The following is a 15,438-nucleotide window of genomic DNA, read 5'->3' as shown; positions in this document are numbered from 1 at the left end:
GCGGGGAGTGTGACGTCGTTTCCTTAGGTTAGAAACACGCAGCGTGCGTCAGCACGTTTCTAAGGGGTGTGCGTTCCCAGCGAAAGAGGCGGGCTCATGAATTATTCATGAGAGATCTCATCCTCACCCCCCCCCACCTCTTCTTCCCGCCCATCTTATTAGAAGGACCTAGGAGAGCCCGGGGAGGGGGAGGAGAATGATAAAGTCGGCGAAGGAATCGAGCATATTGTCTTAAGAACTGTTATCAATAACATTTCTTAATTTATTATTAAAAATACTCTCTGAACTGAAAACAAGTACTAAAACACCGAGGTTGTCCAAATTCTTCTTCCCCTGAAATGGTCCAGTCGTTCTTGCGACCCTCCCCCTTCCACCAGTGAAGAACGTCTAGAGAACCACGCCCCCCTCTCCTCCGACACTGACGTCAGGCCTCGGTCGCCTCCGCCCCAGGGCGGCGCCTGCGCAGTCTGTCCCTAGCCGGAGGGCTGGCGTTCTTAGCGTCAGTGTCACCCGCTAGCGCTGCGGGTTTTACGGCATTATCACTGCAGCTTAGCTTCACAAGACACACAAGCGAGTGGGGGCGGGAAAGGGTATGGACTCGTCTTGGCTCCTTTGTCTCTCCAGTGGGAAGCACTGATTCGATGCAGAGTCCCCTGACTGATGGCTGGCGGAGTTTCCCCGTCAGAAAAGAGCACTCTAGAGGCAAGAGAGGGCCTCAAGATTGTCTCAAAATTTAAGGGCATGGCGAAAAGTAAAAGATAGGAGTAGGGGATCAACGCACAAAAACACGGAAGAGAAGGCGATTTAAGGTGGAGATAAGAACGAATTGCCTCAGGCGCTCCACTGTATCTTAGGGGGTGGGGGTGGGTAGAGAAAGTAAAGGTGCCAGGGAGGATTATGGGACTTGTAGTTTCCGTTCGGAAGATGGCGGGCTACTCCAGCTGCGCAGACGCAGAAGCGGCTTCCAGCTGCGCATGCGCATCGCCTCAGCGCACGCCGCTTGGGGGCGGCATCTGTCCGTGTCCTCGCGCCTTCTCCTGGTGGCGGGAAAAGTAGCTCGAGGTGGAAGGGATGTGCGGGATGGCTGCGACAGCGTTAGCTGCGCCTCACCTTTAGGTCCTCGTCGCCCCCGAAGGTAGTTGTCTTTTCTGCGGCTGCAGAGGAAGGTGTTAGTTGTGGCGAATCCCGGCACCTGTTGGCTGAGGAGAAATTTTCTCTTCAGAGTGGCAAAGCGTTACTTGACGCCTTGAGGGGAGGCGAGGGATGTTTGCCTGGGTGAGATCTCTGGTGGTTAATGGCCGCCCCAGGGAGAATTGGTGAAGAAAGGGGGAGGAGTGGGAGGCTTCTCCCGTCCCCCTTCCCCGTGGGGTCCGGCACTCGTGCTCCCGCATCCTGATAGCTGTACGCAGAAAGGACGCCGCGCTCTGCGAAGGCCTCGGGGACGTGCATGAGGCAGCGAGCATCCCCGAGGGCTAGCCTGAGGTGCGGGACGCGGCCAGGGCTAGCCTGAGGTGCGGGACACGGCCAGGGCTAGCCGGAGGTGCGGGACACGGCCAGGGGCTAGCCGGAGGTGCGGGACACGGCCAGGGCTAGCCGGAGGTGCGGGACACGGCCAGGGCTAGCCTGAGGTGCGGGACACGGCCAGGGCTAGCCTGAGGTGCGGGACACGGCCAGGGGCTAGCATGAGGTCCGGGGCACGGCCAGGGGCTAGCCGGAGGTGCGGGACACGGCCAGGGTTAGCCTGAGGTGCGGGACACGGCCAGGGGCTAGCCTGAGGTCCGGGGCACGGCCAGGGGCTAGCCGGAGGTCCGGGACACGGCCAGGGCTAGCCTGAGGTGCGGGACACGGCCAGGGCTAGCCTGAGGTCCGGGACACGGCCAGGGCTAGCCTAGGTGCGGGACACGGCCAGGGGCTAGCATGAGGTCCGGGACACGGCCAGGGGCTAGCCTGAGGTCCGGGACACGGCCAGGGGCTAGCCTGAGGTCCGGGGCACGGCCAGGGGCTAGCCTGAGGTCCGGGGCACGGCCAGGGGCTAGCCGGAGGTGCGGGACACGGCCAGGGCTAGCCTGAGGTCCGGGACACGGCTCACGAGTGGGAGCGATGTGGTGGAGACGGAGGCCGAGAATGGAGATGACATTAGCTGTCGCGCAAGAAACTGTTTCTCTCACAAGGGACCACACGTCTTTGGAGGTTTCTTCCACTACCCTCCCCGTCCCTCCTCTGCCCTCCCCCTACCCCGTCCCCGCCTCCCCTCCCCTTCTTCCCCCGCCCTCCCCCGTCCCCGCATCCCCCTCCCCTGAGCCCGTGAATTTTATTTGTAACTTTCTGTGGAAAGTTTAGCCTGGGTAGTTACTTCTGAGAGTGGATCTGCTGAGGGTGGATGGAGTCTCTTTCTTTGTTTCTTTATTTCTTTCCTTCTTTTTTTCCCCCCTCAAAGGTTTAAAAGGTCTGCAGAACGCACACGCGTGCTCACGAAGTGAACTTAAAAACTTAAAAACAACCAGGTAAACCATGAGAATAGGCAGGCGTTCATAGGCTGTTTGTGAGACAGTGTCAAAAGGCCATCAATTCCGTATTGAAGGAAATGAGATTTTCATTTATTCTATCATTATCGCCATTATTTTTGTTCTTTTTTTAAAACTTTTTTTAATTTTTAATTTTTTTTTTTAATGTATGAGTGCTCTGTCTGCATGTACACTGCAGGCCAGAAGAGGGCATCAGCTCCCTTCAAAGAAGGTCGTGAGCCACTACAAGGCCTCTGGAAGCCATCTCACCAGCATGGGGGGGGGGGCGAGGGGGTGGAGCTTTCTCCCTGTTTTTTTCTCTCTAGCCCTGGCTGACCTGGAACACACTCAGTAGACCAGGCTGGCCTTAAACTCAGAGATCTCCCTGCCTCTGCCTACAGAGTATTGGCATGGACCACCACTGCCAGGCCCCAGGACAGGACCTTTTAAACTGAATTATATTTTTAAAAGTTTTATCACCCTTATTTGTTTGTTGTTTATTGGGTGTGTGTGTGTGTTTATACACATGTTGTAGAGCATGGGGGCATGGGGAGGCCAGAGGACAGCCTGCCCATGCTGTGCCAGCCTGTCTGTCTGTCCATCCCTGCCAATCATGTGGGATCTGAGGTCAGTTTCAGGTCATTAGCCTTGGTGGCAAGCACCCCTACCCACTGAGTCACCATTTGTCTGTCTGTCTGTCTGTCTATCTATCTATCTATCTATCCATCTATCTATCATTTATTTATTTTTTGTACCCCGTAGTGTTTTCAAAGTCACTTTGTAGCCCAGACTGGACTCAAAGTTGAAGCAATCGACTTCCTTCAGTCTCTCAAGTGCTGTGAGTGTAGCCATGAACCCCTAATTGTCTTAAATGATATTCTTTCTTTTTTTTTTTAATCTTTTTTTAAGATTGAGTATCTTCTTCATTTACATTGCCAGTGGTAAAACCTTTCCCAATTCCCCCCCCCAAAAGCCCCCTCCCCAACGATTCCCTACCCCTCCTCCTACCCCCTGCCTCCATGTATATGCCCCTCTACCCGACACATTCCCACCTCCTCCCCAATTCCAGCCCCCCATCCGTTTCCCTTTGTTAGGGCCTCTATTGAGCCTTCACCTGACCAAAGACTACTCCTCTCACTGATGCCCAACAAGGCTTTCCTCTGCCACATTTTTGGCTGGAACTATGTGTACCCCTTGGTTGATGGTTCAGTCCCTGGGAGTCTTGGGGTGTCTGGGTGTCCTAAGTCATTGTTCTTCTCATGGGGCTATATACCTCTACAGCTCCTCGGGACCACCCTCCAGATCCTCCATTGGGGACCCCAAGTTCAGTCCAATAGTTGGTTGCTAGTTTCTGCCTCTATATTTGTAAGGCACTGGCAGGGCCCTCTGGAGACAGCCATGGCATGCTCCTTTTGGTACTTGCTTCTTGTTGTAGTATCGGGGTTTGATGACTATAGGATGAATCCCCAGGTAGGGCACTCACTGGGTGGTCTTTACTTCAGACTCTACTCCACACATTGCCTCCCTTGTTGCTCCTGTGAGTATTTTGTTCCCTTTCTCAGAGGAACCATAGCACCCTCACTTAAGTCCTCCTCCTTCTTGAGCTTCCTGTGCTGGGTGAATTGTAAATTATTTATTTTGAGCTTTTGGACTAGTATCCTCTTATCAGTGAGTGCATACCATGTGTGTTCTTTTGTGATTGGGTTATCTCGCTCAGTATGACACTTTCTAGTTCTATCCATTTGCCTAAGAATTTCATGAATTCATTGTTTTTAATTGCTGAATAGTACTCCATTGTGTAAATATACCACAGTTTCTGTATCCATTCCTCTGTTGAGGGACATCTGGGTTCTTTCCAGCCCTGTCTATTATAAATAAGGCTGCTATGAACATAGTGGAGCATGTGTCCTTATTGCATGTAGGAGCATCTTCTGGGTATATGCCCAGGAGTGCTATAGCTGGGTCCTCAGGTTAGTACTGTCTAATTTTCTGAGGAATTGCCAAATGATTTCCAGAGTGGTTGTAGCAGCTTGCAATCCCACCAACAGTGGAGGAGTGTTCCTCTTTCCCCACATCCTCTCCCGCATCTGCTATCACCTGAGTTTTCCAACTTAGCCATTCTGACTGGTGTAAGGTGGAATCTCAGTGTTGTTTTGATTTGCATTTCCCCGATAACTAAGGATGCTGAACATATTTCTTTAGGTGCTTTAGAGCCATTTGAGTTTCCTCAGTTGAGAATTCCCTGTTTAGCTCTGTACCCCATTTTTTAATAGTGTTATTTGATTCTCTGGAGACTAACTTCTTGAGTTCTTTGTATACATTGGCTATTAGCCCTCTGTCAGATGTAGGGTTAGTAAAGATCTTTTCCCAATTTCAATGATATTCTTAAATATAGGAGTTTGTGAGTATGTGTTTTGGTTTTTGTTTTGGAGGGGCTGCAAGGTCTTTCTGCAAGTCTGAAACCAGAACATTCCTAGGATTGAAATTTAGAGATGGCTCACTATCCTAGCTTAAAGAAGATTGAAAAGTTTTCTTTGTTTGCTTGTTTTTGTTTTTTTAATGACAGGGTCTTGCTATGTAGCCATCAAATTTGAACTCAGTCCTGTCTCAGCGTCCTGAATGCTGGTATTAAATATGATTTTTAGAAACTTAGAATCTATGGTAATAGCACTAAAGAGTTTATGTTTCTTTATCAGTATAAAGAGGGAATAATTACCCAGTCATAAGGTGGGTGATTAATTAATTAACGTTTTTTGACAAATATTGGCAGCACTGAATTAAATTACTTCACTGCAGCAGGTCTATTTAGAACTTTTTTTTGTTTTGTTTTTCGAGACAGGGTTTCTCTGTGTGGTCCTGGCTGTCCTGGAACTCACTCTGTAGACCAGGCTGGCCTCGAACTCAGAAATCCACCTGTCTCTGCCTCCCAAGTGCTGGGATTACAGGCGTGCGCCACCACACCCGGCTATTTAGAACTTTTTTTTAAAAAAAGATTTATTTTATGTATGTGAGTACACTGTAGTTGTCTTCAGACACACCAGAAGAGGGTGTCAGCTCTCATTACAGATAGGTGTGAGCCACCATGTGGTTGCTGGGATTTAAACTCAGGACTTCTGGAAGAGTAGTCAGTGCTCTTAACTGCTGAGCCATCTCTCCAACCCTATTTAGAACTTTTGTTTGTAAACATTTGTAAGTTCATGAGTACATGTTATATGTAATGATGGTTTCATTGTGACAAATTTGTACATGCATATTGTGCATTTCAATTATATTCACTCCAACTACTCTCTTATTCCCATTTTACCAGTGAAGAGCAGCTTCTTGCCCTTAACCTCAGAGCTGTCTTTCCAGCTCGGATTGTCCATGTTTTTTTTTTTTTTTGTTTGTTTTTTTGTTTTTTTCTCTTTCCCTCCCTGCCTCCTTTTCATCTGAGAGAAAAGAGAAATTAAAACCTCAAATGGAGACAAGGGAAATAACTCAAGAAGTAAATACCTACGGCACAAGTAGAGGATCCCCAGCACCACGTAAAAACTGGACAAGGTGCTGTGGGACTGTGACCTCAGCCCTGCAGCTTGTTGAGTAGCCAGTCTCTCTGAAATGTCAAAGTCCCTGCCCCCTCGCCCCCAAAAAGTAGAAAATTCTAGAAGACTTCCCATCATCAAGGCCCTGACTTCATGCTCTAACACACAGACAAATGCAAGTTGGTATTTTGCATATTTATTAACTAGTATTTCTCCCTCTGAGTCAGCTTTAAAAAAAAGTAATTATTTTTTTATTAGTATACAGCATTTTGCCTGCATGTATGCCTGTAGGCCAGAAGAGGGCACCATGTGGTTTCTGGGAATTGAACTCAGGGCCTCTGGAAAAGCAGCCAGTGCTCTTTAACAGCTGAGCCATCTCTCCAGCCTCCTGAATCAGCTTTTTGATATATGTTATTGTAGACGAGGCAAATTTATCTCAGATGGAGCAGCAGCTTGCTTTATCAGAAAGTAACTTCCTGGCTTCCCTATTGACTGGGCTACAATTTTTAAAAGTAATACTCTTCACACTTCCACTTTAGAGTAAGGGGAACTCTTTATTTTGTATCTCTTATAGGTTTCCTATAACTTATTCATGTACTAGTGCAATAATATATAACATTTTCCTTCTTTTTTTCTTTTTCTTTCTTCTTCTTCTTCTTCTTCTTCTTCTTCTTTTTTTTTTTTTTACAAAACATTTAATTAGAGTAATGTGAATGTTATGAATATACACCAGTTTTGTACTTGGTACCTTCCAGGGTCAGAGAACCTGATCCTTGAATTGGAGTTATAGATGGTTATGAACTACCATGTGGGTACTGGGAACTGAATCTTAGTTCTTTGCAAGAACAACAAATGCTCTTAACTGCTGAGCTCTCTCTTTCTTTTCTTTACCTTTTCTGTGTGTGTGTGTGTGTGTGAGAGAGAGAGAGAGAGAGAGAGAGAGAGGCACAGAGAGAGACAGACAGACAGACAGAGGGACTCTCACAGCCCTGGTGAGCTTAGAATTCACACCACACAACTGTGGAACACACAGTGATATTCCCACCTCTGCTTTCAAGTGCTAGGATTAAAGTGTGTGGCATCATACCTGGCTTATCAGTCATTTTTTTTTGTTTCTTTTTTTTTTTTTAAGGCAGGATTTTTCCATGTAGCCCTTGCTGTTATAGAACTCTCTCTGTAGATCAGGTCAGCCTCTGAGTCAGAGATCCACCTGCCTCTGCCTCCTGAGTGCTGGGATTAAACGTGTGTATCACCATGCCCTGCTGTGATTCTTTATTTGTATTTTTATTTCTGTATTTGGGTATGTGTCTCTGTGTGGGTATGTGCATTTGAGTGCAGTGATTGCAGAGACTAGAAGAGGGTCCAATCTGGAGCTGAAGTAGCAGGCAGTTGTTAACTGCCTAATGTGGGTGCTGGTTGGGGTCTCTGGAAGAACCACAAGCATTCTTAACCACTGAGCCGTTTCTCCAGCTCTGTAATCTGTAATTCTCCCTAGTTAGTTGACACTCCAGAAACACATTAGCCTGGGAGATGTGTATAGGTTTAAATAGGTTTTAAAACTAAATATTTAAAGGTTTGCAGTTTGTGGAGACTATTCTTTTTATGTAAATGGGTTATAGTTTGTTAATTTGTGTGTGTGCGTGTACGTGCATGTGCGTGTGTGCGGGTGTGTGCTCGTGCAAGTGCATCAGAGTAGAGTGTAGTGGCAAGCTTTGTACATATACCCTGCATCTACCTAGGTCTGCTCCTCAGAGACATTTTGATCAGTTCTTTGTATTTTCAGGACTAGTTTATGAATATATAATCTGTTACGTAAGCATGCATTTTAAATAGCAAAATGTCACATCAGACTCAAAGATTTTTCACTCTGCCTTTTCCCCTTTCCCAGGCACTTATAATGTCTGGAATTACAGAGTTTGGAGAAGAAAAGTTTGTCCTATGTAGCCAAATTAGTACTCATTTTGTAGCCTTTTATTCAATTTTTAGCTTCTATTCAGGGCTATAAGAAAAAAAGAACAAGTTGTTTTAATGTTTTTCCATTTTCTTTTTGTCTTTTTCTTTTGTTTTTTAGAGACAAGGTTTCTCTGTGTAGTCCTTGCTGTCTTGAAACTCACTTGTACACCAGGCTGGCCATGAACTCAGAGTTCCACCTTCTTCTGCCTCCCAAGTGCTGGGATTAAAGATGTGCACCACCACTGCCTAGCTCTGGCCTTTTTGTTTGTTTGTTTTGTTTTTTTCGAGACAGGGTTTCTCTGTGTAGCCCTGGCTGTCCTGGAATTCACTCTGTAGACCAGGCTGGCCTCAAACTCAGAAATCCACCTGCCTCTGCCTCCCAAGTGCTGGGATTAAAGGCGTGCACCACCACCGCCCAGCTACCCCTTGCCTTTTTTTGTGTGTGTGTGTGTGTGTGTGTGTGTGTTTTGAGACCTAGTAAAGTTTTTTTTTTCAATTATTTTTTTTTATTCGATATAATTTATTTACATTTCAAATGATTTCCCCTTTTCTAGCCCCCCCACTCCCTGAAAGTCCCGTAAGCCCCCTTCTCTTCCCCTGTCCTCCCACCCCCCCTTCCCACTTCCCCGTTCTGGTTTTGCTGAATACTGTTTCACTGAGTTTTTCCAGAACCAGGGGCCACTCCTCCTTTCTTCTTGTACCTCATTTGATGTGTGACCCCTTGCCTTTTTTGATAGAGCAAATGTATGTGGGGACTAGCAATGAGGAATTAAGAGGTAAATGGTGTGAAAATATGCTCTTTACTCTAGAGGAACAGTAATTGCTTCAGAACAACAAGCCTCAATTACTCGTATATGTGTGTGCATGTACACATGAATGAAAAGGAGTGGGAAAATGCCAGAGGATTTTTTTCCCCCGGTAGCACAGAGTTTATTTATTTATTTATTTTTAACTTTTTTTTCTTTTATTCGATATATTTTTTATTTACATTTCAAATGATTTCCCCTTTTCTGGTCCCCCACTCCCCGAAAGTCACATAAGCCCCCTTCTCTCCCCCTGTTCTCCCACCCACCCCTTCCCACTTCCCTGTTCTGGTTTTGCCTTATACTGCTACACGGAGTCTTTCCAGAACCAGGGGGATTTAGCACAGAGTTTATTAAGGAAGCCAGATCGGATGCTGGTTACACAGACACTGCATTTTCCTGACTAGTCAACAGGCAGGCTCTTTCTTGAGGAAGGAGAACAGTCCTTTGTAAAAAAAAAAAAAAAGGAGTCAGCATCCTTCCTGAACACCCATGAATACTCCACAGAACAGGTTGATAGAGCTAGACTGCAGCAGCTGAGCTGTGGTTGGCTAGACCTTCCAGCACGTGGTGGGGTCCAACAGGGACAGTGCCTTCAGACCACCTTGTCAGGGTCAGACAGGGCTTTACTAGGCTGGTTTGGGGCCTCCTGTTTCAGCTATACAGTGGATACCTTCCTCTAGACTGCAGTGCACAGGACCACAGTGCAGCTGGGGTTCCTTCTTCTCATACCAGTGCTGTTCAGTGAGGTCAGGGAAGAAGGCTGTAATCTCTCTGCTGGTAGAAACCACAGAGTCTGAGCCATGGGTAGTATTTCAGGTGTCAGTGAGGCCCACACTCCCACAAATTGAATCTGGGGCTATCTGGCATGCTCAAAATACCCTGGTGGGTCCCATCAGTGTCCCCAAAGTTGGATGGCATCTTTGTGGGCAAGGATATAGGCTCGGATTGGCCCACTTGGTCATGAACTCCACCAACTGCTGATAGAAAAAGTGCCCTTCATGCTTTAGATAACATCTCCAGCAGTCTCTGGCTTCCACTGCAGTTCCCTCATTCGTACAATGAGGAAGTTGTTGCTCAGAATCTGCTCATGGACAGCCTTAGGATCAGTGGGTGAGCAACTGTATCAGGCTTGGTCATGCCTAGTGTGAGCTGGAGAGCCTGGGGACTTCGCAAGATGGAGGTCATCTCAGCCCTGGCTTACCACAGAATTTAGCTGGATGAATCAGTGCATGAACCTGATCCAGCCATTCCAAGGCCAGGCTGCTAAGGGGTCTCCTGGGAGGACAGGGGACAGTGTGTAGTCCAACTCCCAGCAATGACCAGCTGTGAATGGGAAGTCCAAGGGTCTAGTAGTTGGTCAGTTCCACAAGCCTAGTAGATTCCAGCAGATGTGCTGGCAAGTGAATGCAAGCAGGCAAAGAGCAGTCAAAGGATACCTTAAAAATACTTTGTATTTAACTAATATGGCCAGTACATTTTAAATGCATCTTGTGATCTAATGGATGATACCTTATTCATTGGAATCTAATAGATTTGTGGTTAGATTTAAATGTTATGATATATAAATGGTAAAGAGCATAGTCTGTGCTCAATATGTGTTAGCCACTGTTAGTCACAAGTCAGAACAAAACATTGATTTAGTGTAGAACAACCGAGAGTATATTCCTAAGGACGAACTGTGACAATCAAAGATGTTCTCATCATGTTAAAGTAGAAGAGCAAGAGAGAAGATGCTAAGTTCTTTGGACACCCTTTCTGGTTACCACATATTTCTGAGCTACCTTTGGTAGAATCCAGTATTTGGGGAAATCTTTTGGCTGGAACATTCAAATAATGGACAAAAAGTAAATATTCCTATGCATAGGGACCTCTGAATTAGGTTGGAGAATTGTGAAGTTATTTGTTTCCTAAGTATTTGGGGGAACTTTGTGAAATGCCCTGTTACCACTGCTCCAGGACCACCTATGCTTCCATTTCTGCTGCTACTGTGTCCGTCAAGTTAGAGTGCCTGCCATATGTCAGGTACAAGTCTAGGTATTCAAAATACTGCAGCCAGTGTCTCAGACCTGTAACCCCAGTTATTTGGGTGACGGAAGGCAAGAGAATTACAAGTTCAAAGCTTGCTCTGGGTTACAGAGTGAGCTCGAGGATTACAAAAAATTAAAGGCAGGCCTCGACAACTTATGGAGACCTTGTCTTAAATGAAAAAGGGCTGAAATATAGCTCAGTGGTAAAATGTTTGCCTGGCTAGCATGTATAAAGGCTAAAGCTTATATTCCAGTACCACAGAAACATAAACCCAAGGATTGCTGCTTTAAAAATAAGCATGGTAATTTGATTCTCTGTATGCCCAGTCATGTAATTAGTGCTGATATAGTAGTAGAATTGGAGTGAAGAATGCAGAAGTATTGTCCAGTGTCCCAGACAAACTTAAATTCAAGAAGACAGGGAGAAAGGAAAGTTTGAATTATATTTAACTAAAGTAATAACAATTACCTTGTTATTAACAGGCAAAGGAATGTATAATTTCTGAACTGAATTATGGCAGCATTGCAGAATCACAAAGGTGAGAGAGGTTCACTTAATATATTTCTCTTCTCTTTTCCTTCTGCCTATCCTTTCCTTGAGAGGGGAATTCTGGTGACAGGCTTTCTGCTCACTCTGTTCAAATTACTGTGGTACCAGTTCATTGAGCAAAATAAATATGGCTTAGAAATAGCCCTGATGGGACAAAAGAGATGGCTCAGTGGTTAAGAGCACTTGCTGCTCTTCCAGAGGTCCCAGGGATGCTTCCCAGCACCACATCAGGTCGCTCACAACTGCCTGTACCTTCAGCTCCAGGGGAGTAGATGCCCATGGTCTCCATGGGTACCCGTGTGTACAAAGTCACACAATTCACATAATTAAAAAAAAAAGACTAAGTAATCCTTAAAAAAACCCAGCCACACTCAGAACACATTTAAGTATTTATAATATAAAGTTAGATATGCTGAATGTCACAGAGAAGTACAGTGTTAGAGGCACTCAGAGGAGATGGCGTTAGACTTGGTCTTGGGGATTTTATTGTGGTTTGTTTAGTTTGGAGACGTTTCCATATGCATTTTGGTCAGCTAAAATAGATTTTAAAAAAGATTAAGCCTTGAGTCATTTCTAAGTGTTCAATTTTCTTAAAACACAATTTATGAAGTTAAAATGAGCCTATTTAAAAAAAAACAATTCACACTTGAATAATTCAATTTCATACATGCTTGTATCAATCCCTTGAATTAGTAGTATCAAACCTGGAGTATGTTAGAGCCAAATAATCCTGTCAAATTACAAATTTATGGCTCTCCAAACAGCTCTAAAGTAATCTCAGGGCCAGAGGAATGGAGTATGCAGGGACGGGCGGAGACTTAAGGATTTGTTAAAAGCGCCTTCTGCTTAATTCCAACTTGACTGCCTCATGGGCAGTGTTCAGCAATCTCTGTTAGATACTCGGTTTCCTAAATTTCAATTGCAATTTCTTCAGAATATGAAAAGGGAACAAAGAAAACCTTTGCTCCACCTACACAAAAATCACATATTGAGAAACCTCAGCCCAACTCATGGAAGGAGGATACCCAGGGGACCAGTTCTCCAGAGGCAGAGACCAAGCCAAGCCTACTCAAAGCCAGCTTAAAGAAGGAGCAGAAGGCGACCACAGACCGTGGTCCAAGCAGGGGCCAGGAGAAAAAGCGAAAGGCTCAGGACCAGCCAGCCGAGAAGAAAGGGAAGGTATGAGTCACACTGATGGATTCTAGTGGGACAGTCTCACTTTCCCTGTTTCCTGGATAAGCCACTTAAACAGAATCTTTTTGTCTTGGGAACTTTTGTGTGTGTGTTTGGGAGGAATGAACCCAAGATCCCATGCATGGTAGGTGGGCATCCTATTACTGAGCTACACTTTGTAGACCAGGCTGGCCTTGAACTCATAGGTATCTGCTTGCCTTGGCCTCCTGACTGCTGGGAGTAAAGGTCTGTTCCTTCACACCCATATTTTGTTTTTTTTGTTGTTGTTGTTAATTTTGAGAGAGGTCTTTCTCCATTTCCTGGGCTGGCCCTGGAATTGCAGTTATTCACTGCAGTGTCCTTCCTGAATAGCTGGGGTTACAGTTACAGGCATGTTCTGCCACTGTTCATCTTACTTTACTCATCTTACATCTGAGAAAAACAAAAATAAAGCAAAACAACAACAACAACAACAAACCACTTTTGGTTTTGAGACAGAATCTTGTAGCAAAGGCTGGCTTGGATCTTGCTCTGTAGCCCCATGATGGCCTAGAACTAATGGTAATTCTCCTGTCTCAGCTTTACAAGTGTTGAAATTAATGAAGTGTATGCACAGACTCATGTGTGTCTGTGCTAATGTATGAAGTGTGCATTGATTCTTAACATGGAGTCCCAAGTAGCTCAAGATGACGGTGAACTTGATATGCAGTCAAGACTGGCCTTGAATTCCTGATTCTTCTGCCTCTGTCTTCCTAGTTTTGAGATTACAGATGTGTGCCACCATGCTGCAATACCGAAAGGTTTTGATGAAAGCATTTGGCTAGAAATAATGGGATAAGAGTGGGACAGAGACAAGAGCAGGAATGGACAGAGTTTATAAACAGTTTCCACTTGCTGCCCCTTTCTCCCCAGGAGTTCTGGGTAAAGTTTATAGACTCCCGTTGACTTAAAACCTATAGTTGTATTCATTTACTGCTTCATGTAAACAAGGCTCCCCTGACTTGTCAGAAGTGAGAAACTGTGAACAGACAGTTCTTTCTTATTCTTTCTTATTCTTGTCTCTGTAGGAAAAAACTCTTACCAATGCAGAATTTGAGGAGATTTTCCAGATTGTACTACAGAAGTCCCTGCAGGAGTGCTTGGGTATGGCCTGGCATGAAGGGAAAGGGCTTCATTAGTCAGAGTGACTGTCATCTTAGGGGTAGTATAAGTCCGACAGCTTCTTCCTCTGCCATCTTCCTGAGAAAACTCTAAATGATACTTGAAATATTTAATCTGTAGCTAAACCATGTTAGAGAAAAGTAAGAGAAAAGACTTTTAGAAAAGTAGATGATACTAACTTTATAATTAACACAGCCTCACCTGAGCTTTTCAAATGTAATTTTAATTTACTCATATGTTTGCAATCTACTTAGAAAAGATAATATTCCCCAGATTTGGAGAATGTATGTTATGTGTAAAGATATATATGTGTATCTAAATTATATTTTATTTTTATTGTGTTTTGCATGTGCACGCACACACACACACATACACACACACACACACACACACACACACACACACACGTGCGCGCGCGCGCGCACATGTCATGCTATGGTTTATGTGCACAGGTGAGAGGACAGCTTGCAGACATTGCTTTCCCCTTCTACCAAGTGGGTCTTGGGGATTGACCTCAGGTTTTCCGACTAGGTGCTGAGTTGTCTTACTGGGCCAAGGCTTATATATTTTTAATACTGCATTGCTTCTTTTCATGGGTTTGGTTTTTATTACTATTTATTTAGTATCTGCATTTAAATGTATGCACAGGTTCATGTGTGTCTCTGTTAATGTATGCAGGTGTGCATGTGTACATGTACTGATGCATGTGTCTGCTGATGTGGATTGAGGCCAGAAGTCAACCTTAGTTGTCACTCCTCAGGCTCTGCCTTGTGTTTTGAGTCAGTGTCACTCTCTACCCTGGGTCCTAATCAGTTCCTCTAGTCTAGGCTGTGGGGAGTTACAGGGATCTGCCTGCCCCAGTCTCCTGAGTGCTGGGATTATGGTGCATGCCATCATACTTAATTCATTTGGTTCTGATTTTACATGGGTTATAAGGATTGAACCGAGGTCCTCATACCTGTAAGGCAAACACTTTATTAATTGAGCTATTTCTCCAGCCCTAGGTTTGATTTTTAGAATAAAAAGGGCTGTTATATAGGCTCAGAGACTTTTTCTATAAGGTCATGTGACTAAAGAGAATGATCTCATAGCTATTTGTAGGTGTACTTTTCTTCAAAGGAGTTTGGGGAAAAATAAGATAAATATAGTACATGTATACTAGGATTATCAGCCCTGGAATGAGGCTGATCAATATAGAAAAGATATGAATTTATATCTTGCACAAAGATATGAATTTTAGTTTTTCCTGAATTTAAATGATTTTAAGTTCTATCATATGACAAAATACCAGAAGTAGACTCTTGTAAGAGCAGGGTTAAGGTATCCAAGTGGAATGTTGGGGTTGAGAACTACTAGAGCATTTGTTTTTCCATGTTTCTTTTCTGCTCATAATACTTGATTTTGGAAGGGCTAGGGTCTGTCTGGCCTTAATTTTGCAGAGACTTCCTGTGTCCAGCGCACCAGACCTTCCAAATTGGACAAAGAACTGGGCATTGCGCCTTCTGCCACTGATAAGGAAAATGCTGATCCGTAAGTTTATTCCAGAAGGAAAATGCTGATCCGTAAGTTTATTCCAGAGAGACAGACTGAACACAGGGTGGACATAACATTGGTAAATGGTGTCTTGTCTTCCTGTCTGTCTATATAGTCATTCATTATATATTATATTATATTATATTACATTACATTATATTATATATTGATTTCTCTCACCTCAGGAAAGATGCCTCTTTGAGTTGGGAA

At 44.7% G+C, this 15,438-nt stretch overlaps 1 protein-coding gene and 1 pseudogene across 1 annotated transcript in view; one reads left to right on the top strand and one right to left on the bottom strand.

Moving 5' to 3' along the window:
- Nucleotides 1-998: 998 nt before the first annotated feature.
- Zcwpw1 (zinc finger CW-type and PWWP domain containing 1) overlaps nt 999-15,438 on the top strand; it is a 32,774-nt gene continuing 18,334 nt past the window's right edge. The window contains exons 1-5 of the mRNA XM_052168657.1: nt 999-1,135; nt 11,295-11,350; nt 12,296-12,540; nt 13,602-13,677; nt 15,135-15,225. Of these exons, the coding sequence (XP_052024617.1) occupies nt 11,326-11,350; nt 12,296-12,540; nt 13,602-13,677; nt 15,135-15,225 (437 nt within the window). The 5' untranslated portion in view covers nt 999-1,135; nt 11,295-11,325. The remainder of the gene's footprint in view (nt 1,136-11,294; nt 11,351-12,295; nt 12,541-13,601; nt 13,678-15,134; nt 15,226-15,438) is intronic.
- Nucleotides 9,604-9,969, bottom strand: LOC127673093 (nucleoside diphosphate kinase 6-like; annotated as a pseudogene).

The sequence above is a fragment of the Apodemus sylvaticus genome, chromosome 22 (genome assembly GCF_947179515.1).
Source record: "Apodemus sylvaticus chromosome 22, mApoSyl1.1, whole genome shotgun sequence".
NCBI lineage: Eukaryota > Metazoa > Chordata > Mammalia > Rodentia > Muridae > Apodemus > Apodemus sylvaticus.
This window is presented reverse-complemented; position numbering and strand designations above follow the sequence as displayed.